At 38.8% G+C, this 23,557-nt stretch overlaps 2 protein-coding genes across 5 annotated transcripts; one reads left to right on the top strand and one right to left on the bottom strand.

Moving 5' to 3' along the window:
• Positions 1–137: 137 nt before the first annotated feature.
• Positions 138–6,933, top strand: abhd8b (abhydrolase domain containing 8b). 2 transcript variants are annotated; one of them, XM_017031256.2, is made up of 5 exons: positions 138–290; positions 2,529–3,347; positions 3,433–3,603; positions 3,946–4,162; positions 4,633–6,933. In XM_017031256.2, the coding sequence occupies exons 2-5, from the start codon at positions 2,539–2,541 to the stop codon at positions 4,906–4,908; spliced, it is 1,473 nt and encodes a 490-aa protein (XP_016886745.1). In that variant the 5' UTR covers positions 138–290; positions 2,529–2,538; the 3' UTR covers positions 4,909–6,933. The 2 variants fall into 2 exon arrangements, with proteins under 2 accessions (XP_016886745.1, XP_024921937.1); XM_025066169.1 differs by lacking the exon at positions 138–290 and having other exon boundaries at positions 1,239–3,347.
• Positions 6,010–23,281, bottom strand: ptprc (protein tyrosine phosphatase receptor type C). 3 transcript variants are annotated; one of them, XM_008331796.3, is made up of 31 exons: positions 22,965–23,280; positions 19,894–19,908; positions 19,185–19,262; positions 18,996–19,022; positions 18,338–18,478; positions 17,842–18,111; positions 17,519–17,752; positions 17,178–17,291; positions 16,958–17,092; positions 16,176–16,307; positions 15,806–15,955; positions 15,336–15,547; positions 15,187–15,247; positions 14,935–15,043; positions 14,277–14,314; positions 13,974–14,083; positions 12,995–13,085; positions 12,784–12,860; positions 12,614–12,650; positions 12,190–12,287; positions 11,641–11,766; positions 11,121–11,278; positions 10,365–10,500; positions 9,705–9,854; positions 9,167–9,257; positions 8,917–9,062; positions 8,612–8,746; positions 8,305–8,412; positions 8,050–8,201; positions 7,595–7,730; positions 6,010–7,244 (listed from the first exon to the last, which is right to left on the bottom strand). In XM_008331796.3, the coding sequence occupies exons 1-31, from the start codon at positions 23,026–23,028 to the stop codon at positions 6,999–7,001; spliced, it is 3,777 nt and encodes a 1,258-aa protein (XP_008330018.1). In that variant the 5' UTR covers positions 23,029–23,280; the 3' UTR covers positions 6,010–6,998. The 3 variants fall into 3 exon arrangements, with proteins under 3 accessions (XP_008330018.1, XP_008330025.1, XP_016886744.1); XM_008331803.3 differs by having other exon boundaries at positions 6,999–7,244; positions 15,806–15,952; positions 22,965–23,281; XM_017031255.2 differs by lacking the exon at positions 18,338–18,478 and having other exon boundaries at positions 6,999–7,244.
• Between the last annotated feature and the right edge of the window lie 276 nt (positions 23,282–23,557).

Genomic DNA, 23,557 nt, shown 5'->3' with positions numbered 1-23,557 from the left:
AGTACTGCCTCCTCTCAGACACACACACAAACACACACACTTCCTCTGTTCTCTGATTACTGAACTGAAGCCATACCTGCACCTATAATAATTAACCATGTAGAGAAGATATTTTCACTCAGGAGGCTGACAGTGTTCACTACGTGTAGTCAACATACAGGACAAGAGAATCCAGATAAATGAAGTAATTGGATTTACAGCCACAGATTAAAGCTCTTCGCCTTCTTCTGTGCCGCACAACAAAAGCACATCTATCACTATCACTGCACAGTGTTTTCAGGATCACAAAGGTAGGAAACCTTTTCTTTTTGCTGAAACAGACATTGTATAGATGTTTAATTAAGAACCTTTTCTTTTTGCTGAACTCTTTCTTTTGTAAACAGACATTGTATAGATGTTTAATTAAAACAATAAAACAAACTACTCCAGTATAGCTTTAGCAAAGAAGGGGAAACTGCAAAGCTAAAGAGAATTCAATTAAAGAGACTAAATTAAATTGTTATCCCATTTCTCCTGGAGCCTCGTGACAAACCTGTAGGTTTCTGTGGATAAGTAGCTGAAAGGAAATCTAATGGGCCAAGCATAATGTTAACTGTGAGGTACAACATGCAACCACTAGACTCTGGACTGTGTTCTGCCTTGTTTATCGCTCGTTTGCATTTGGTTGACTGGTGAATAAGTCCACATTTGCCAGTAAACCATTATTTAACATAAGCTGTTTGCCAGTCCTGGGCTGCCAAGATTCTGTGACAGGATGAAGACATCTTGTAATGAACAGTCAGTCAGGGAGCCAACCAGACTTCCTGCAAAGTATCTGACGAAAAAAAAATTGTTTTGGTCCCAATACCATAACTATTTATGAGAAAATTTAGTTTGCTGTGTTCTATGAGTCATTTAATTTTGTTTTAGGCCAGTGGTCCCCGAACCTTTTTACGACCCATCGTTTTTAAGCATGCTTTTTCGCCGACTAGCGGCAGTAGTGTGTAATTAAAGAGAGGTCACGCCCATAACACGTTAGCGCAATAAAGAACGATGATTTAATTATTACATACATCATTAATTGTAATTGTTGTTTTATTTTATACACTTCATTTTTTATTATTATAACGTTATCGATAGTCGTGAACGTTTTTCAAAATAAAATACCATGCAGACTGACGCCCGCCCTCTTTTTTTTTTTTTTAAAGAAGAGTTATTTGTTTGTTTGTTTTTAAATAATTTCACTCATTTCAGTAATTTACTGCTTAAGTTGGTCTGAGTTCTTACCGGCGCATGAAAAAAAAACCGGCTACTGAGTCAAGTGCTGAATAGCGGAGCAAACGAGGAAAGAAGCGGCGGAAGTTCTTGATTTTTCAAAATAAAATACCATGCTAACGTACGTTTTGAAAAATTAAAATTTTAAATTGTTATATTCTTTCTCTGTCTCCCCATACTAAATAATCAATGGTCTAGCAGTGGTTGAGGGCCCCTTTTAAGATTTTAAAATGGAAAAAAATCGTTTTAATAGATTGTTTCCTTTGTAAACTATTAAAAAATAGTAGCTGTTTAGCTTCAAGTACAAACAAAGATGTGCATCAGACCATACAAACACTAAAGTTAACTAAGGTCAAACTTCAGTCCATGTTCCACTGAGCAATTGACAGATTGTGTTGTGTAGTCAGAGAATAATCCTCTCAAGCACACAGGGAGCGATGGGGAGGCAGGATAATACCACCAGCACAGAGACTTGCAGACCCTGTTTGGCCTCAGTGCTGTTGCCATGGCAGTTAATCAACTGTCATCCCGGAGATTGGCTGCTGTGTGACAAAACATCTTACACTTTGACTCATCCATTCACTGGATTAAGTTAGAGAATTCATAAACTAGCTCTCCCTGCTTTCATCTGAACAGTACCACACATTAGTCGTGGCAGCTCTGTCTCTTTGACTAACTACACGTCGGTGAGAGCAGCAGCAGAGGGATCACGTAGCCAGCAGCTTTATCTCACAGAGTTATTACCGTCCCTGTCTATTAATACACCCAAAGGCTGCACTAATGGTCGATGCTGCTCAGTAGTTTCTCACAGAATGTTGTCAGGATTTAAAATGCTTTCCCGCACCAGATTCCACATAAGCATGATACAAAAATTCTGTTAGTTCCACATGTGAGTCGGCCTACATTGAAAATATACTTGGGACGGTTGTTATGTTTTGAAAAGGTGTCAGATTTTAACAACTTAAACATTTGTTACGATATAAAAATTTGATTGATGATTGGAACTTTGCAATTGGTTTTGATCAAGCTTCATCTTGTTTTTTTTTCTTTTTTCCAAACTGAAGGAACATTAGAACATTAGGATAAAGTGTTAAGACTCAAAAGAATGTGTAGAGAAAAAAAATCTGTAATTTTAAGAACAAATATCTTAATTTTGGGTTTGAACTTTTTGACTATCTAGAATCTATCCATCATCCACCCATCCATCTTCTGTTCTACATATAAGCTCTTAAATACTCCTTCTTAATACGTCTTTACATGTGTATCTCCACCAGACTGGCAGCCATGCTGACCAGATTCATGGACGGCTTCATGTGCTGCCTGACCTCAAAGTCTGCCAACGTTGTTTGTCCTGTAGAAACATCTGAACTTGTTGATGGCTATGAGTTTGTTGAGGTGAAACCAGGCCGTGTCCTGAGGGTTCGACATGTCATCCCCGACCGGCCCGTGTTGGAGGAACCCAATGCACAGGGGGGAAATGTCAGCTGTAAAAGAAAGATCACAGTGTATCGCAACGGACAGATGTACATTGAGAACCTGAGCGGTCAAGAGGGCACAGAGCTGAAGAACTGTGCCAAAGCAAAGAAAGACTCCAACAGCACAGTGGAGGTTGAACTTACAGACGGCACAAACTCCTCACCATCTGTCAACCTCTCCAAGACCCGGTCTGACTCCAACACAGCTGGGAACAATGGGGCAGCTGAAGCAGGGGCAGGAGGTGGAGGGGGAGCTGCGCCACCTGCTGCTGGACAGACTGACCAGAACCAGCAGCTGAGGAGGCGTAGACGGAAGCCCAAGAGGATTGTAGTGATTGACTGTGAGAGGAAGATATCGGCCTGTAAGGGGACACATGCAGATGTGGCTCTGTTTTTCATCCACGGAGTCGGAGGCTCACTGGACATCTGGGGCAGCCAGTTGGACTTCTTTTCTCAGCTGGGCTACGAGGTGATCGCCCCAGACCTGGCAGGTCACGGAGGCAGCTCAGCACCAAAGATAGCTGCAGCGTACACTTTCTATGCACTGGCTGAGGATATACGGCTGATCTTTAAGAGATATGCACGCAAGAGGAATATCCTCATCGGTCACTCTTACGGGTAAATGTGAAGAGTTTCTTACTCTACGTAGCTGGAGGTTGTCAAACAGTTTCTAACCAGTGTTGTGTTCTGTTCCACTTCACAGCGTGTCCTTCTGTACGTTCCTGGCTCATGAGTATCCAGACCAGATTCATAAAATGGTGATGATCAACGGAGGCGGTCCCACAGCTCTGGAGCCCAGCCTCTGCTCCATCTTCAACCTGCCCACCTCTGTCCTTCACTGTCTTTCTCCGCTGCTAGCCTGGAGCTTTCTCAAGTAATGCCCTGGAACATGTATGGGAGTGTATGGTTTAATACCACCACCAGAGACTGTTATGGTCTGATGGAGTTCAGTGGATAGTTAGTTAGTCTTTCACCCACATGGTCTATCCAAGAGGTGGGCAAATCCTTTGGCTCACGGGCCAAAAAAAAAAACAGTCAAGATTTAACTGGTGGGACGGTTCAGTACTGGGTTGGTTGGATGCTGGGCAAAATAATTCGTATTCCTCCCGTACTGTACTTAACCTTGACCTAACTGTACATGTTAAATTACAGTATTAGTCAGTACGGCATCAGTATCCTTCTGTCCACATGTGTTACTCCACTCTCTCTCCCACAGGGCTGGCTTTGCTCGACAGGGTGCCAAAGAGAAGCGGCTGCTCAGGGAGAACAATGCCTTCAACGTGTCATCCTTCGTGCTGCGTGCCATGATGAGCGGACAGTACTGGCCTGAGGGGGACGAGGTCTACCACGCTGAGCTCACCGTGCCCATTCTGCTGGTTCACGGAATTCATGACAAGTTTGTGCCTGTGGAGGAAGATCAGCGTATGGCAGAGGTGACCAGACAGCGTTGACACCAACGCTAACAAACTTCAAGATTAACATTTGGATACTGACCTGCTGAAGACACATTAAATGGGACAAATTATTATCGACACCAACCAAAAATAAAATTGTGGCAATATCTTGCCACAATTTCCCAATAAATATTCTTATCAAGGTTGTGAGTTCAGTGTGAAAAATATATATTTTGCCTTATGTTATAAATGTAATATAATTAATATGAACCCAACTAAATAAATCAGTAGCCTTCATTTTCCTTGAGCTAAAAAGGAGCTACAAAAGCTAAAGCTAAAAGCTAACAAAAGATAAAATGTGAAATCCCAGTGTGTTGTTTGGGCCCAGCAGGAGGAGTAGGTCTGTTTGGAAAAAACAAACCAAACCAGACATACATTGATGCTTATCTTATTTCACTCATGACTTCACTGACTGGATCGTTTCCTTGTTTCTGTGAATTGTTCCTCAGATACTTCCTCTGGGCTTCCTGAAGTTGCTGCAGGACGGCAGTCACATGGTGATGATGGAGTGTCCTGAGGCTGTGAACACACTTCTGCATGAGTTCTTACTCTGGGAGCCTGCCACCACGTCCCTGGCGACAGAGTCTAAAAAGCGTCCAGAGACTGCCAAAGCTCAGTGTGACAACGCCAAGGCATTGTCTGAGTTGGTCCGGGCCAGACCTGCAACTGCCAGACAGAGTCCAAACAACGCAGAGAAGACGCCAGACGGCAAGGCCAGAAAATGAGTGAAGATCAAAGCTGACTCTGATCAAACCTGAAACATCCAGTCATTGTTATTCTGCTGTTAACCATTCACTCTGCGAGTTCCAGTAAATGTCTATGTAGGTCCTCAGTCTTCCAGGTCGTTTCATCAGAGTTCCAGGAAAATAAGATGTTTCAACTTTTAAAACTGGTGATGAGCCCAAACAGTAAACTAACCCAAAAAAACGGTCAAGCCTACGTCCTGCAGTTTGACGGAGACTGCTGAAGGTCACGTGTCCCTGCTCACACCTCCCTGTCTTACATACAGTAGCTGATATGGTTGTGCCTTAACCACAAACGTAGTGATTGTCTCTGGAGAAACAGTCACAAACGTCAACATGTCAGCTGGAGTAAACAGGGCGACATGTACTGCAGAGACAACAACTATTCACACTCACATTAACACCTGAGGTCATTGTAGAGTGAACTATTAACCCCATCTGTACGGTTCTGGGCTGTTGAAGAGAACCCGAGAACCCAGAGAAACCCACAGACACACAGGGATAACATGCAAACTCCAAACAAGGAGAGTGGGGATTGAACCAGCAAACCGGTGATCTTCCTGTAAGGCAAGAGCAATTATCGCTTTGGCCACTATGTGGCCCCTAAATGAAATGAATTTCAAACAATACAGGAATGTGGAGCTGAAGACATGTGCTCTGCCTCAGACTGCCTTGCTCAACTGCCATGTCATCAGGTACTGTAGATGCAATAAGACATCATCAACCCTGTTAGGACATTAAAATGAGATTTATTACACGGCTCTGAGTTCTGAACATTTTTATATGAATAATATGGGGGAAAAAAACAACAGAAAAGAGAAACCAAGAAAATAAACAGAGAACAGTGATGTTGAAAGAGTACTGTGACTAAAAAGGACAAAAACAACTCGTCCAACAGAGAACTGTCTTCCTGCTGCATCTCTAAAATACTGCACAGAATGACTCCACAGTATCTGACATATAGTATTTGTGAATACTTCTTCATTCTACTTCCTGGCCTGTCACATAGACATATTTAAAAGTTTTAATCCTTTTTTGTCAGTTTTTTATGCATAACATACTTTTTTATATATGCTGTCTGTGAATATTGTGTTGAATATGTAGAGTTTCTGTGTTCAGACCAAACTGTAATTTATTTCTTAATTTTATATCTGTATTTTTTTTACTGTTTCTCTTTATTTAAATAAAATAAAAATCTAAGTCTAAAAAAATCTATTTTATCTTTTCCAGTTTTGTAGTAATATAATTTAAAAAAAAGATTTGACATGTTTAAGCCTCTATGATATAATAATAATAATAATAGTTTTTTCTTAACATTCTGTACAGTGACATAAACTGTAAGGAGTGAGTCAAAATGATCTAACACAGATGTCATAACTGTGTAAATGTTTCGACTTTTTTCAGACTAGTTTCTCCTCAGGCTGTGTTGCACTTCTTTAATCAGGTTTTTCACCTATCAAAAATGAAACATAATAAATTTAAATTACTGAAACTTTACAACAAATATTCATCTGTGGCCATTGATTTATTTATATTTAACCGAAAGAACATCTAAGAAGAAAACTTGTTTCTTTTTTAGATGAGGTAAAGAAGCAGGATGCAGCTCGGATTCTTTCATGAATAACAACTTGTATGTTTGAAGACATCAACATATTTTAAAGCTACTACGGTATATTCAGGCTTTACAATTGTGTCCTCACCTGTTTAAAGTGATGCTTCACCTCTACACTTCATACCTGAAAAAATGTATATAGCAAGAAATCATTACTTACAACCTCTATGCATTTATAGTTAGGAACTAAAATAATTTCATATACTGTATTCTCTATTTTTAAAGTTTGACAAAGCAGTTCTAGAAATCCTTACATATACTTTTACATAATCTTAACTCAGAACTTCATAACTTCTTAACTTAAATCCCTTCTGTGTGACATAAAAACCTTGACCAAAACTCTTGCATCACAGTGTGTAGAAAGCTTTACAACATTTCTACATTCAAGACAGATATAAAAAAAAAAAGGAAGCGTAGAAAAGAAGCACAGTTAAAGGCAAACTGGTGTCTGCACCGACCCTCACACCTCCAGGATCACAGCGGGACCATTACAGCTGTCCTCCACGTCTGACGTCTCTGTGGGACCACTGGACTCTCTCTTGGCCTCTGGTGCTGCCTCCTGCTGACTGACGGTGGTGGTGCTGGCCCCTTTGGTTTCATTCATCATCTGGATGGAGTCAGCCGCTGAAACCGGGGTTGCTTTCACGTCCCCATTCTGGACAGGGAAGGTGCTCTGCACAGCGTCATACAAGAACTGGTACTGTTCCTGTTAGACACACACACACAGGTACAAAATGGAACCATTATCCACACATTCTATTTTTTTTACAACACTCTTTGTTTTGAGTTAAAAAATAGTTAAAATCAGTGCAGTCTTTAAAACAGGTTGTCAAACCTCGGGCCTACAAACATCCTGATTTGGCCGGTGACTGTTTGTCAATAAAACACAACGGAACACGGGGGAAACAGCACCTTCATGTGCTTCTAAGGTGTACTGAAGTATACTCCCTGTCCATTCAGTGGGTAGAACTTTATTTCCTTCTGATCTACGACACATTAAACCACTAAACTATGAAACCTCGTGTAGTTCCAGCAGACAGAGTTCTCCTTCCTCACCAGTTTGAAGATCATGTTCTGTCTCTCCTTGCGTAAAGTTTTGACCACCTGGAAAACATCCACCAGCTTCTCAGTGTTAGCGCTGTCCAGGAGGTTCCACAGGGCACAGAAGACCCCCGTACGAGAAGAGCCGTCACTGTAAGATGAGACGTAAAATAGTTTTTGTCAGTATTTTTGGCAGACTTTACACTTTTATACAGTCAAAAACTAAGCAGAAAATAGCCCTCCTTTTTATTTTTAATGTTTCATTGTGTTTCTGTACACCAGTGGTTTCCATGGTGGGGGTGCGGACCCCTCCAGGGGTCGTGGGGCTATTGGTTAATTTGTACCACAATGGAAAAATTGCACTGATTTGTGATGGTTTTTCCTTTATTCTCTTAAAGTTGGGGGGATGGGGCTGGAGGGGGGGTCAACAATAGTCCTATAGACTGCAGCTGCAGACGTGCGTGTCTTACTTGCAGTGAACCACAATATTCTGTGGTTTGCTTCTGTCACCACTCTTCTTGATTTCCTTGATCATGTCGATGAGCTCCTGAGGACGTTCTGGCAGATCCTTGTTACCAAACTGCAGGAACTGGAGATGTCTGACCGACCGACTGTCTAACCTCTGTCAACACACAGATGTGGCGTGGATTTCAAACAGTTGTCAATTTATTTTTCTTTTTTTTAACACTGGCTGATGTTAATTGCCTCCTGTCTCTGTGCGTTACCTTGGTGTGGCGCAGCAGCATGTTACGGCTGATTACGGCTGCGGTGGTTTCTTTGTTGGTGACCTCCACCTCTATGTCCTCACATTTCTTCTCCCAGTAAACTGAGCCCTGTGGAAACAAGGAAAGTGTTTTTTGCCCAGCGCTCTTTACACATAGAGAGTGTTTGGCATTTCATGTTTTTAAAGGTGCCAATACGTTAGCATTAACCTAATTATTCTACAGACTTACTTTTAACAGTCTTTTCACATAATCCTCATTAATCATATGTTTAAGTTATTTCGATGTTTGTTAAGAGTTTGTTGCTCACCTCATCCTTCTCACTAGAGTCGGACAGCATGACAATCGTCGACACTTTCTTCTGGTAAATCATGCTCCAGAAATCACCGATGGTGTTTGGAAGCGGAGTCTGTGCAGCAATGATGACTTGTTGTCCCCAGTAACCCTGTGTGAGGAGAAAACAGAATCTCTAACTGACTTGCACAAGAAAGTGTAGAATAGAACTGGTTCATAAATATAAAGATGAAACCCACAAACAGGAAATAATTCATCTTTTCTTCCTCTTGATGGTACATTTCAATAAGACTACCGTAATAGAGAGTAATGAAACCATACGCTGATGTAGGAGGCGTTAATGTATTTGCTGCATTCATCGTCATCTTCATCCGACGAGTCTTCGTCATCTTCGCAGTTGTGGACATTTTGGTCACTATCGTGACTGCAGCCTTCGTCCAGCTTCAGCAGCACGCCGTTGTAGTCGTCTGAGGGAGGACAAAGTGAGTATTCACAGCACAGATGGTCATTTACATCAACATGCACTGAACCATTGATAACATGAATCCATGTTAGTGCAGCTAACACTCACATGGAATGACTGTGAGGGAACGATTCTTCTCTTCATTTTCCTCCGAAATCCCAGTGTTGAATGTTCTCCATTTTTTAAAAGAAGGGAGTCTCTGCAGTCCAAGACATTTTTTGACATTTATGAACAAACAATAATATCCAACTTATTGGATTGTGGAAAATTGTCTGTTTTCACTTAATTGGATAGAAAACTATTATTTAGTTAGTGAAAAATAAATAATAGTTTTCTATCCAAGACACAGGCAGAATTAAATTCTCTTCCACCAGGTGGCATTCAGAGACACACTGTCCAATCTTACATCCTCATGTGTGTCTTTCTTCAATGCCTGTGAATATATTAGTGTTGCGTTCAACTAAACAGGCCCAGGTTTCACACTGAGTAACAGAGTGAGTAAATAATGTGAAGACATTAAAAGTAGAATATCATTATATTTCATTACATATATTTTTTGGGAGATTTCTTTGAGTTGGTATGTCATAGGATTTTTCTAATAAATTACATAGGTAGCTGACAGACTAAAGACAAAAGTTTCCTGTACCTCGTACTCCTCCTCCATCAGGGTGAGTTCACTCTCAGAGTTTTTCTCTCTCAGTGTACTCAGTGTGCTGGGCAGCTCAGCCACAGGGATCTCCGTCTCTCCAAACTGGTTGTGCTCCAGCAGAGCCTGGTGAATCAGGATGTACTGGGCCTGTTTGAGGACAATATTCACAGAACGGGGTATTACAACTATAATACCAAAATACAAACAAAGCTGACATAAACAACAATGAAAGTAAAAAAAATGGACATATTCCACTAATGAAAATAATTACAGTATTATTGTAAAAACTAAAAAATCCTGACGTTTAATCTCATCAAAACTCGGAACAGCAGGAGTTTTTTCCTTTAAAACCAAATTACAAATAAAAATAAAAAATAAAAAAAATAACCTGCCTACCTTTGATGTAAAAATAAATAATATAAACTGCTTTAATATATACCAAAATCAAATAAATGAAAACTTTATAAACTTTACAAAAGTAACTCTTAAGGATTATCTTCCTTTACTAATATATATAATAAACTTGGACTTGAACTGAATTAACTTGATCATCCATTCTAACCTGAAAATGTATGAAAACAAATCTGCTAATCCAATGCAATTTCCTTGTATGCCACTAGGGAGCTGCATATCCCTGAGTGGTAAAAAATGTATTACCTCGACTTGGACCATGAGACACCGCTGTCTGCGTAGTTGGACAACATAACCATAGATGTCCACTCTCCCCTCTGCCTCCAGACACTCCATCATGGCATCAATGGCAGTGTAGGTTCCTGTTCTGCCCACCCCAGCGCTAGGAAAGGCACAGGGCAATTAAGACAGCAGTTCAATTTTTGCCCTGTGGGTGGATCATCTGTTCTACTGTGGTCTGGCTTCATTATATGACTGTACCAGGACTGTTGTAGCAAGCGTTAGCTCACGTGTCTGTGCTCAGAGCAACGTGTTTTGTATTGAGTAAATACTCTTTGCTGGAACTAATGTGGTAACGAAAACACTTTTTGTTGCACAATTTGCACACAACCTTGCTGTAAAAAAAAGAAACTTTCCGCTCAACAAACCAAACAAAGCAGTCTTGTCTTCTATCTCAGAACTCAGAACTTTCATGTGGAGTGAAATTCCTCAATATATCATTTGCATGTTCTTCACAAATGGCAAACAAACGTAAGACTGACTACTGCCACCTGCTGGGTTGGAGTGTTTTCATTAGTTTTACCAGACTATCAGAAATAAAAAAAAATCAAAAGAAGGTCGAAGTAAAGTATGTGTCGAAATACCAAATCTAAGTTATATAATTTTTTGTTAGAATCACACATGTTTAACATTAGTTTTGGAGCCCAAATATTAGATTTGACCAAATGTTAAATTACCAATTTTTTTCCCTAGTAGCTTTTACGACGTCCGTTTATATTGTACCTGCAATGAACAACGATGGGGCCACTGAATAAATTCTTGAAAGCGTTGACACGCCGTCTCAGTTTCAGGAGAAGCTGTGGCTCCTCTGGCACACCATGGTCTGGCCAACTCTTGAACTGGATGTGGGTCACTTCTCGTTCCGAGCTCTTCTCCTTCTTCTGCAGACCCACACAGTGAGACGACATGTAGAACCAAGGTGAAGAAACCACACACAGCCGCCTGCTACATATTAAGTTGTAATTTAACTTTAACTAACTGTAATTGAACAATCTGTGGACCGAGTTCTCCTATTGTAAATAATTCAACCAAATAGAAGGAAAGACAGTGGTGTTTTTATCATCCTACAAAAAAAAAATCACAGGTCCATCGGCCAATCTTTGATTAGAAATCTCAGTCTATTATGAGGTGAAGATGTAACTGTCACATTTTTTAGTTTTAGGAATCCCTCCTTTTTGGCTTCAAACAGAAATGGATTCAACCAAACACACAAGTAATAAAAGCAGTAGCGACATAGACTCACGTTTATTACACTCAGGCGGCGGATGATGTAATCTGGAAAGTGGTCCTCTGACTTCAAGTTCACCACAAACTCCTTAAAGATCTCTGTCTCTCTCTGTGGAGACGGCCAGTACTGGGCACACTTTATCTGTGACACAACATTATCATGTGTTAAATACAGTCTGGAATTCATGTTAAAATGTGGACACGTCTCGCTCTAAGACGAAGAAAAGAGCATTAGTTGATAGGTGAAAAAAAAAATTAAATTACTTCTATTATATTACCTTAAGTGTCTTGAAAGGTGCAAGTAAATAAAATGTCGCGTTTATAGTGTGGAAAGTGTGAATAAATCAACATTGTTTATTGAAATTTTTACCCTGTTTATCCATAATATGCTGAATTTTTACACATATCAAAGAGAAATATCACTATTGTTCTTTTACTTTTCTCTCTTTTTTTGTGGCCAGAGAAACAATCTGATCAACATCCTAAGATTTCACAACACTATTATTGTGAAAAGGTAAAACAGTTTGTCATTTTTAACTTAGTCAAATTTTATTTTTATTCTTACCCTGTTTCCTTCTTCACACTGTGTTACCATGACAATAATGGATGTCTGCTGTTCCCAGATCATCCTCCAGAAGTCACCAACGGTCTCATCCTTGGGCCCTTTATACAAAAAGGAAAGGTAGAAAGGAAAGTGAACTACTTGTCAATGTGACATTGTGACACACACCATTGCCCTTAAACACCGTCGCCATCAAAAGACCCATAAATACATATTTTACACATACATGCATTAGTGTTTCTAATTTCTACAGTGAGACACAATGCATGCATTATTTCACACACAAAGACATACATAGGGTGGATATAGACAGTGTATATATATATATATATATACTATCACAAATACACATTATGAAAATACTGTACAGTCATACAGCACATACTTTATTGAAACAAAAACCTAAACCACCATGAGACATTTTTACCTTGAGCTGCAATGTACTTCTTTGGCTCCTTGTAGCCCTGCAAAATATAAGAGAGTATAAGCAAATGTAACATTGTATCACTGATTTCACTCTTGTTAAATGTTCTCTGTCACAGGGAGCAGCAGTAAAACATTAAAAGTATTAACGTGTGATCAGATTGTGGTTCGTACATCGATGAAGCTGGCGTTGATGTAGTCACTTCCAGCCTCGCCACTTCCTGTTGTCAGCTGCACCCGGTTGTAATCATCTATTTCAAGATACAGAAATGAAAAAAAAATTAAACATGTGGAAATGCCCATGGTGGTAAGGTTATCAGAGGGGCTGTAAAAAAACACACAAAACTAACCAAATGACAGTGATATTTTTTTTTATTTGACTCACATGGCAAGATGTCGACGTAGCGGTTCTTGGGGCCATTGCAGGTCTTTTTGGCGTCTTTGACTGTGTGTCGTGAGAAAATTCTGGGGATGCTCTGCAAACACGTAGAAATAATGACTTTTGCAAGTGTGAAAACACCTGCACGGTGCAAAGGCAGGGTTAAAACAACACAGTCAATTTCCTTGCGTGCAACTATTTCTTTTTCCATTTTCCTCTGTTGAGTTCATGCACGCCTGCACGTACCTGTCAACGGAATTATCTCTAACAAATGCTCTATGGTAGTCTTTCCTTAAAAGAAGCACTTGTACTTTTACTGCATGTTCAATTCATCAATAAAGTTGTACATTAGACCCAAGCTAACACATATTTTTACACAATGCCCACTGCAACGTGAAGATGTGCAAAACTACAAATATGGCAACACAGTCCAACAGAAAGAATAAGAGAAATGTATCTGTGGTCATTAGAAAAAAAACTGAGAACATTTATGTCATCTCTGCAGAACAACTTTACATTTCATTTTTTAGGGTCAAAACTGAGCAGCAGCAGCACAAATAAAAACACATCCTTTTTTCCCCGTGATGAAACACAGTCACACACAACTGGTAGTAACTAATGAGAATGACTCCACTAATGCAAGAAAACTGAATATGAATTTTCAGCAACTGAAGACAGAAAATTCGTTCAGAAGTGGACCATGGACAGAGGAAACCGGTGCCTGCTCAGCATGTTTTAGTCGGGCTGAGGCTGGATCTAAACCTGTGACCTCTGATAACAATCGATCACATCTACTACTAGGCCACAACAGTTTTTTATTTTTGTTCCCTGATTCGAGGCTCATAGCATTAGACTGTGTTTGAGTTCACGGTTTAATGACTGCGAAGAAGAACAGCGGGCATCACCAGTGACATATCCAGAACAAACACTGCTGACCACTACACTACCATGTGGCCTTCATATTAAAGCCAAATGTTCAAAGTACCTGAAACTCCTCCAGGAAAAGTCGTCCTTCATCAGCCAGCTTTCTCTTGTAGGCCTCCAGCAGCACCTCTGCTGGGATTGGCTCGACAGGCAGCAGGTTCTCCTCGTCATCTAACACATAAGAACATGGTAAGAACATTCTGCAAACTCCAGGCTGTGCTTTCATATTTCATTGTAATATTTTGTATTGTTGTGTGTGTGTGTGTTTTGGGGCAGTTCGATTAACACACGCTCCTTTATATCTGCAGTCTGTGCAAAATCTACTGCGATTGGATAGAGAAGTTCACTGGTTAGGTTCACTCACTTGCTGGTTGAATAAGCTCCATGTGTTCATTCATATCACTGTAAAGAGAACATCATAGGGTTACAGTTACAATTAGACATAGTTGATTCCTTAAAAATCCTAGAAATTAATTAACCATCAAGTGCCAGACCCAGTGTAGCTTTTAAATACAGAAAGACAAAAATAAGGCAGGGAAAATTCAAGACTAGTTGGAAGTTGACCTTCACACCAAGAGAAAAAAAAATGCTGCTTAAATCCTTGACTATTTTTGTATCTATTAGTTATGAGTAAAGTACAATTCAGTTACATTTACAGAGATTTTTTTTTCATAAACTAAGGTTTCGTTAGTCCATCAATTAAGACACACAATAAAATGCAGCCACAAACCATTGCATAGCCTTAGAGACTTCTCCTGACCTCAACTTGGTACACTTACTGCATTTCTACTCATTTATATTTATTTGAAATACCCCTTTAAATCTGTTTCTCATCACAATTGTAATGTAAAAATGTCGTGGCCAACATACAGTGGCCAAATTGCAAAGTGGTTTTGCTAAATCTAAAAGGACCTGAAGTAATGTAGTCTGGTGAAAATGGGACTACACAGAGAAGCAACGGTATCTGTCTTTCTGGGGTGTAAAAATCTGCACATCACTAAACATGTAAATGTAGCACTGACTGGGACTTCCTCCTCTTCAAGACGACGATCTTGTAGAAGACAACCAGAAGGGCCACAGACACGAGTAGAATGAGAAAGATGAGGAAACCGATGACAGCCTTGTCATTATCTGTACAAATGGTGTTTACAAGAAACCACTGTCAAAACACGGCATTAAGTGTTTTTAATGTCAAATCAGGGTCAAAAAAAAAAAAAAAAGATGAAACAGATCAACAGGATATCTTTTGTGACAATTTACGAAAAGAGACTTACAGCTGGTGCTGACCGTTTCAGTCACAGGTGAGCTCTTATGGAATCCGTTGAAGGCAGTCACCTGGAAACGTATGGGGAAAATTCCCTTCCTCAGCTGCTATAGCATTATCAAAAACTGTGAGTTTTAAAATTAAAGCGTGAATACAGACCTGTACCGTGTAGGTGGTGAGATATCCGAGGTTGTCGAACATAAAGAGACATGTTCTGCTTTGCAATGTTTTTATTTCACTACCATAAGGGGTACTGAGTTTTACTATGTATTCAAGACGTGGGCCATTCTGCTCTTGGGGGCTGCCACAGTTCACTGTGATCACATTGTGTGCTGTGAGATGCAACTGCACATTTTTAACTTTATCAGGGTCTGTAAGAAAGTTGAAAAAACATGTAAGTGTATAATATAAACAATAATTCAAAACACTCTCCCCACTTCTCTTAGTTAAAAAGAGGCTAACAGTGTGCAGTGTGCAGAAGTCTGAGGTGGCTGTAAACATTTGCTGTGCTCCCCTTTTAATGCAGCCTCATTTTCTTTCAGGGATTTAAAGCAAAGATATCTTAATATTATTAAAGTCCTGATGGTTATTTTACATACATATTGTCATCGAGTGTGTCAGTTACGTACATCCAGCCAGAGTTGTCCCGTTGACTTCAGTTCGTGTGGGTATTTCCCTTCCATTGTATTTGGGTTGGACCGAACAGGTGTAAGTGGTGAAAGGTTTTAAGCCAGAGATTGTACAGTCTTTTTGACCTGACCTGAGTTGACCTGGTACTGCTGTAATGAAATAATAATGATTAATAAAGATTTTATTTTCTTTTTTGGGGTCAAGTTTGTATGTTATGTAAAAACAAAATGAATGTTAATCCACATGCTTTAGATACAACCAACAAGTAAAATATTGAGGTGATCTTTCTCAGTCAGCCTCAATGTGATGTGACAGACTGCCTTTCATTGCAACAAAAAAGGATGTTTATTTCACAGAAATTTCACTTACGTTCCTGACCAGGCTGCTTACAGGAGCAGGAGTATGAAAACCTTTCGTTGTCTTCACAGTTCCTGATGATCGTGTTCCAGCTCAGATGAACAGACTCAGCTGATGGCATATGGTTGATCTTTATAGTAATTTCTATTAAAACACAGCAGACACTGGTCAATGACACTGTCTGACAGATGGATGGACAAATGGATGGATCAGTGGATGATGCAGGGACGGATAGATATATAAATCGCTGGATGGGGGGATGTGTGGATGGACGAACAAATGAATGCATGAATCGATGGTTGAGTGATTGGATTGATGAATGGATGATGAATATGTAGATTGTTGGATGATGGATAAATGGATTTGTGGATGGATGAATGATAGATGGAAGGATGGACAAACGGACGGATGATTAATGAATAAGTTGATGGACGGATCACTGATAAATGGATGATGGATTGATAGATTGATAGGCAGATAACAGTCAATAGTCAACAGTCAATTCAAGGGTGTGAATCTCATAAAACTGACTCAATAATTAAATAGAGAAGGGATAATAGAACAGAAATGACTAGAACAGAATGGAATAGAAACACCACAGTCGCCAATGTGAGATAATTAAATACTGACAGTCGCTGCTCAGTTTACCTGAAACAAGCAATTGAGGCTGAATTTAGAGAAACAGAACAACAATAGAGGAATTTAACAACTAGTACAATGAACACGATCATTTTTTTATGAAGAGTAGACAAAATGTTCCCAGAATGCAGTTCTGCAGATCAACTTCAACATACCACATTTAACCGTGAAGTTAAGGGGAGGCGTCTCTTTGATTGTTTTGTTGTACTGTCTGATGTGACCAATACATTCGTAGTTCTTGTAGGGCTCCAGTTCCTTCAAAGCCTGAGACCAATTTCCTCTGCCCGGTTCTGCGGAGACACAGAGATGACACTCAATATGAAAAAGTCCCTTCATTTACATTTAAGTCAAATTATTTGAAGTCTCTCTTCTTACCCCGACATTTATATTCAATGGACACGTCTTCACACTTTGGGGGCAACTTTGCATCAATTGTCGCAGGGATTGAAGTTGGAATCATCTGATTTATATCACTTGGATTGAGGAAATCTATGAAAGAAAGCAAGTTGCTGAAAAGGATTGAACCAAAAACAAAAGGCAAAAATCCAACAACAGTGGTTAATGCACCCAAGAAAATCATTTTATTATCAAACTGGTGATGTTGGAAAGGCTGAAAGTGAAGTTGACCTTTGCCACATGACATAATTTTATGTGAAACAAAAGTACTGGTGCACATGATTAAAGTGATTAATGTGGTTAAATGTGTGTATTCATACCAAGAGTGATGAGCTTGTAGAAGGGAAAGGTCGAATGGCAGGTTTGTGATCTCCAGTTTATAGTAAAGTTGGAGCAGATATCATCCAAACTTGGTTTGACACAGTATATGTTTTGTCTACTTGGCAGACAATATGAAAACCCAGGTTCTGAGCTGAAAGACTTGACGTTCCATCCAGTTTCATAACAAAGGTGTCCGATTGTGCAAGTGTTGACTTCTTTAATGTCTTTTTCAGCTAAAATATGAAAAGAAAGCAAGCGTGAAAATTTTACTCAAAGCACAAATCTGAATAAGAACAAAAAAAAAAAAATCAGGTACACTCACCAACTGTGTTAGTACTAGTTGCAGTTCCTGTGCTGTTGCAGGAAATTTCCTTCCCAGCCTTAAAAAAACTCACATGATGTTCGTATTTGGTGCAGGGCTTCAGTTGTATCTGTATATGTGATGAGTTGGGACTGGTGTGATTAACCGATGAGGGAGTGCTTTTTTCTATTTGTTGACCTTCTTCATTCAGGGTAATGTTGTACATTCCAGTAGGTGAGTCTAAAATGTTGATCTGAAAGCCATACTGGATGGAATCTACTGTGTAAAAACCTGTGAGTAAATATGTTAAAACAAAATGCAGAAATTAGCATAAAAGGGGTGAAATAATATTTAAATATCACAAATTATTACGTGTGGATGTTATTTCCTAAATATTTGATCAATAAATCTCATTGTTAAAGTTGAATGATTAAAAATACATGATTAAAGAAGATGGAGTATTGCTTTGTGTAGTGACAGAGATGTGATGTGAAACAGTAAAAACATAACTTCTTACACGACTCAGAGACTGGAGCGAGTGTTGACAGGTTGAGTGGGGGTTTGTGGGCAGTTGTCACAGCAGCGGTTGCTGCCGTGATGGTTGTAGGTGAGGTTACAGATACCAAAGAAGAGTTTCTGTTTGTGGTTGGAGGTGAGGCTGAAATATATGTTGTTTCAAGAATAATTTAAAAAAAACCTTTATAAAGACAAAATTCAATGTCGTTAAACAAACTCAGCACTCGGAATCAGTGAAACCCGTTGTGTTTACTGCTCGCAAATTAATCAACAAATGAGACCTTTTCCTGCAATTTGCAATTTGCATCATAAATGATTAGCTTCAAGAGGTCTGCATGTCTTCAAGTGACAATTATAAATTGATGAATTGCCGCATATTAAAAGGGACGCAAGACGTGATCCACCTTTAACAGGGTGTGTTGCAAATGAAACTAAACCAGCAAAACTAAGTTCAATTGGTTTAAATTTTAGGAGGATAAATCCAAAAGCCAAATGAATGATTGCCATTAGCAAAGTACAATTAAGTTTTTGTTGCAGTTGTTTTCAACATGAACATGAACAAACTTTTCTGGAAAATAATGTGTAAAATATGCAATGTTAAAAGTTATAATATATATATATATGTATATATATATATATATATATAAACGTATACTCACAGCTTGGTTCTAGTCCTGAGGGTGTGGCTGGATTTTGGATAAAAAGAAAACGACATCAGCAAAGAGCGCATTTATGTATTTATTGAGTACAAGCTGAGCCTACAAAAGTCATGCTTTCACTTTACATTTTTCTATGTTCATTTGAATCTGAAAACTTGTGCCATAAAATAAAATATAAAAAATTCCAACCTTGTGTGGCGCTGACTGAATTTGAAATCTGGTTTGGAGAGGAGGTTTGGTTGCTGCTTATGGATGAGGCAGGAGTGGCTGCAAGATGGAGAACACCTTCAAGTTAACAACACTTCACTGCCAGCGTGTTGACCTGATATAACCAGCTGCTAGCATTTCAGATTTTTCATTGGGCAAAAAAGCAGCAAAACAGAAGCTCAATACATAAAGACATAATCCAATGTCATTAAACAAACCCAGAACCAGGAGTCAACAAACCCATTCTGTTTACTTTTCTTCCAAAGATGGTGCTGCTAGTGGACTGTTAGTAGTAGACTGTGTTCTGCTCATTTTGCAATAGAAGAAAATGTACACAACAATAAATGAGACCTTCTCCTGCCTGGTGTGTAAATGACCTCCTTCACAGGATATAAACACAAACCTAACTCTATGTAAGGATAGTAATTTAACAGCATGGTGTATGATGATAATTTCTGACACTAGTTTCTCTCATGTTCTCCAAAAATGGAGCAAATTGATTTAAATATGATATGTTTTTAAATACCTAGTTGTCATAGGGACAGAGTGCTGTCAAAAAAACCCCAAACACATCTGGTTTATTAGAATAGTTTATGTTGATAGAACTACACGACACTGTTTTAAATACCAACAGCATAGTTTTGTCACATGTCATTGTTTAATGTCAGTTAATTTATGGGAAACAACTCACCTTTTTCAGTCTGACCTGAAAGTAGAAAAAAACGAAAGAACAGGTAAATACTTTTATCTTCTTTGTCAACACATATAAATGCCCATATTAATTAAAATTAATAAGTGTATAAAAAAGAAGTAACCTGAATAATAAATTAATTATTAAAAAATAAATTGACCACCAACAAGCTAACTACTTACGAAACGAACGGACTAACTAACTCGCTGAGTAAATTAGCACCAAGTCACTTGTAATAGACGGATTTGACAACATAACCACGTGACCTTCCCTCTTCCCATTGGATGAAAGTCCAGCACATAGGATAGTGTTCCATTATAACAGGTAACAGGAACACAAGCGATCTGGTAGTTCCGTTAAACCGTTTTTGTCGTGCTGCTCTGATAAAAACAAACACCAGCGATATATATTTTTAAAATTATTTTTACTTTTATTTCCTTTTTATAAATGGGCAGCCACGTTTAGATTAATTTCAACCGACTTTAAGAAGCATCTGGTCGAGTGGGAGAAGCTTTCCGTTAGCTTCCTCGGAACTACTTTAATGAACGTTTTAAGTGTAGGAAATTCCCCTACTCCTACTGGAACGAGCCCACGCCACAATAAATGATATTATTTTGGAAAGGAAAAGTGATTTAATCGGCCTTGGACTTCACTGTGTCATTGTGCACCGGTCTGTACTCACGACCAGTATATTTGTTTCATTGAGTGAGGCAACTGTGTTCAACTTAGTTGCAATAACAACAGGACATAGGTTTTTTATGTTATTTCAGAATACTAACCACCATTTCCTGCCTCATACTAACATTCACTAAAATTGTTTCAGTTTGCACCAATCGCTGAAGTGATACAGAACATTTATTGAAAACGGTAAATTGTTTTCAGCTCTTTTTAAGTCATGGCATCAGTGTTTGGAACAAAATAAATCCTTTTGTGCTTTCAGACAAATAAAGATTGGTTCTCGTAAAAGCAGCATGTAGAGACATGATGCTGGGACAGTTGAAAACCTAGTCTCAGGATGTGGTTTTCATGTGTTGTTGTCTGAGTGTATCTTGCAGAGATGCACGCTCACTGCAGTGACATTTGACTCCTCTGTGCAACCTTTTCAAGTTTGGCGGTGACTCATTTAAATTGTTCATTTCACATCGTCTGTGATGAATGGCAATGAGATGCAGGGAAAACATGACGGTAGGAAGTTAAATATCTGACACTGGACGAGGATTAAAATTTAAACAAAACACCAAATGAAATGGCAGCAACTATAGCAGCGAAGAAATCAACACATGATTCTATATGTTCAATTTCTCGCTCCATATTCCCTCGCATCACAGAAGAGTCCCACTGCTTTGTTACAAGCAATTTTCCTCTTGGCTGAGAAACTGCTCTTATTTACAGCACACCCTCAGGGCCACACTTCTGCAATTTTTTTTTTTTTTACCCCGCCTCTTCCATATTTTTACTCTTCATGAACTCTGAGGGTTTTTTTGTTCGTCTTTTCAGTCTGCATTGATCTGATGGGCTCTGCTCTACCAGGAAATGTAGACAACTCAGAATGGAACAAGGAAGTGGTCAACTTCTGAACACACAACTCCTACATGCACCATGATCTAGTGCTTGCTTCAGAGCCTTCAGCTATAAATGGGAAACAGAAGTCCGACCAGGTTCAAGTACATTCACCATGAAATATGAATTTGATTTAAGTACAGCTGAGTACCGACCATACTGTTAGCCATTCCTCGTAGCATACAAATACTTACAGGATTGTTACAAAATACACCAAGACACTAATATGATGTCACTGTGGGCCAAACAGGCAAAGCTAATTCTGACACAAAGGCCTTTAACACACACAAAAAAAAAAAAATTAAAAAATGACATATGTATTTCAACGCATTGAGAAAACATACAGTTGCTAAGCTTGTTAAGAAGCAGTTTAGAATATGTCAATGAACACCAGATGTTTCAGGAGAAACTGTAAGAGCTTATTGAAATTTAAAGAAAAAACTTAAACCTACAGTAATCCTGAACACTAACTAACCTTAACCCCAGAAACATATATTGGGTATTCTTTTATTTGTAATACTCAGAAATCTAAATTTTGTCATCAACAAATTTGGCTCCATTATTTGACAAAATGAACAATATTAAATACATACATGGATCAGTGACCCACTAAAATAGCTTTGTAGAAGCCCACCATTTAAGAAACACCAGATCTGTGACAACCACTGTACTGTACTGTACTGTACTGTACTGTACTGTGACGTACTGTACTGTAATATACTATAAACAAGTTACTACTTAATCACTGGTTATATTGTAAGTAGTTTATATGCTAATCATGAATGTTGGTCACTTAGTCAAATACAGTGGTATTTTGAACCACAATGACACAGAGCTGCTGCTCAACAAAAACAAACAAACAAAAAAAAACTCATTGAGAAAAAAATAAATTAAACAGGTTTTAATTTTGTATCGTAATTCAGCTCCTGTGAAAAAATATCTTAAATGAAAAAAGCAGAACTACTGGTGATGCTATAGAGGCGTGCACTGCACACACACGCACACACACACCCGCGAACACTCTCAAACTCTCACACACACGCAATAATGTCAAAGCAGAACAGAAACAAGACTACAATTTCCCATTTCTTTTAAGGTTATCCTAAAAATATAATTAAACCGAACATTTTTGTTCTTTTGTGAAAGGCAGTCACTAACGTTGTACATTATTACTTAACTAATCACTGACATAAGACTATAAGAAACGCAAAGTAGTACAGAAATGTCCCAAAGAAAAACAAAACCAACAAAAATCTCACTTATAAAAAGAAGGTTTTTTTGTAGTTTTGATATTTTCTCAGTTAATTTTTCCTTTTTTTTTTTTTTTTGCTGAAAGTGACAGATTCCACCTCCATCTTATAACTTTTTAACTGACATTTAACCGTTTTTTTTTTATTTCCACTTGACCAGTTACAAGGACACATTTTCAGTTTCTACTATGTCTACATTCTCAGAGTAACGACCTTAAAATAAAACAAACTATAAGCATTCAATTTGATTTGGTTACTCACATTTGCCGAAACCAATCATCCCAGCCCAGAGCAGCAGGATCTTGAGAGCAGAGAGACCTGCCATATCCAGGAGTTTAGGGTGTGTACTGCCACAACCATTCAGCACCAACAGGCACCAACAGACAGATATTCGGATGTTGGACCGACGACTGAATTTTCACTTTTCTCACACGATTCAAGGAGAGAAGTATGTCAAAATGTCTGTCCCACTTTAAAGCCTCATATGTTTTCTGTCTTATCAGTTGGCGCAGCTTCCTGGACCTGTTCCCCAAACCTTAAACCTCGCCTTTGCTGTAGAGTCAAGTGAAGAAGAGTGATGTCACATCAAAAAAAAAAAGAAAGAAAAAAAAGAAGCAGCCTTCACCTTAATGTTGAAGTGACAGGAAACTGTGTCTTAGCTACGCCACCAAGAACAGGAAGTCACACAGTTAATCTGCTCTTGCTTTGGCTCAAGTGTGAAAAAATAAGAACGGCAAAAACTCAATCTGTGAACATAAACACACACTGAGGATGGCAGGGTTATGTCGTCCGAAAAGGTGAATATCTTTGTTTAAGGATGTTATTCTGAGAATAAAGTGGTAGAAACTGAAATT

Source organism: Cynoglossus semilaevis, chromosome 2 (assembly GCF_000523025.1).
Source record: "Cynoglossus semilaevis isolate Cse_v1.0 chromosome 2, Cse_v1.0, whole genome shotgun sequence".
Lineage (NCBI taxonomy): Eukaryota > Metazoa > Chordata > Actinopteri > Pleuronectiformes > Cynoglossidae > Cynoglossus > Cynoglossus semilaevis.
The sequence above is the reverse complement of the archived record's forward strand: the minus strand, read 5'-3'. Positions and strand labels throughout refer to the sequence as shown.

Coding starts and splice junctions, on each gene's coding strand:
- abhd8b (XM_025066169.1), top strand. CDS start 2,512: ATGTGTATCTCCACCAGACTGGCAGCCATGCTGACCAGATTCATGGAC. Junction 3,348..3,432: donor CTCATCGGTCACTCTTACGG/GTAAATGTGAAG, acceptor TCCACTTCACAG/CGTGTCCTTCTGTACGTTCC. Junction 3,604..3,945: donor CTAGCCTGGAGCTTTCTCAA/GTAATGCCCTGG, acceptor TCTCTCCCACAG/GGCTGGCTTTGCTCGACAGG.
- ptprc (XM_008331796.3), bottom strand. CDS start 23,028: ATGGCAGGTCTCTCTGCTCTCAAGATCCTGCTGCTCTGGGCTGGGATG. Junction 16,308..16,957: donor TAACTTCACGGTTAAATGTG/GTATGTTGAAGT, acceptor GTGTTTTAATAG/AAATTACTATAAAGATCAAC. Junction 15,248..15,335: donor TCACCACCTACACGGTACAG/GTCTGTATTCAC, acceptor ATACGTTTCCAG/GTGACTGCCTTCAACGGATT.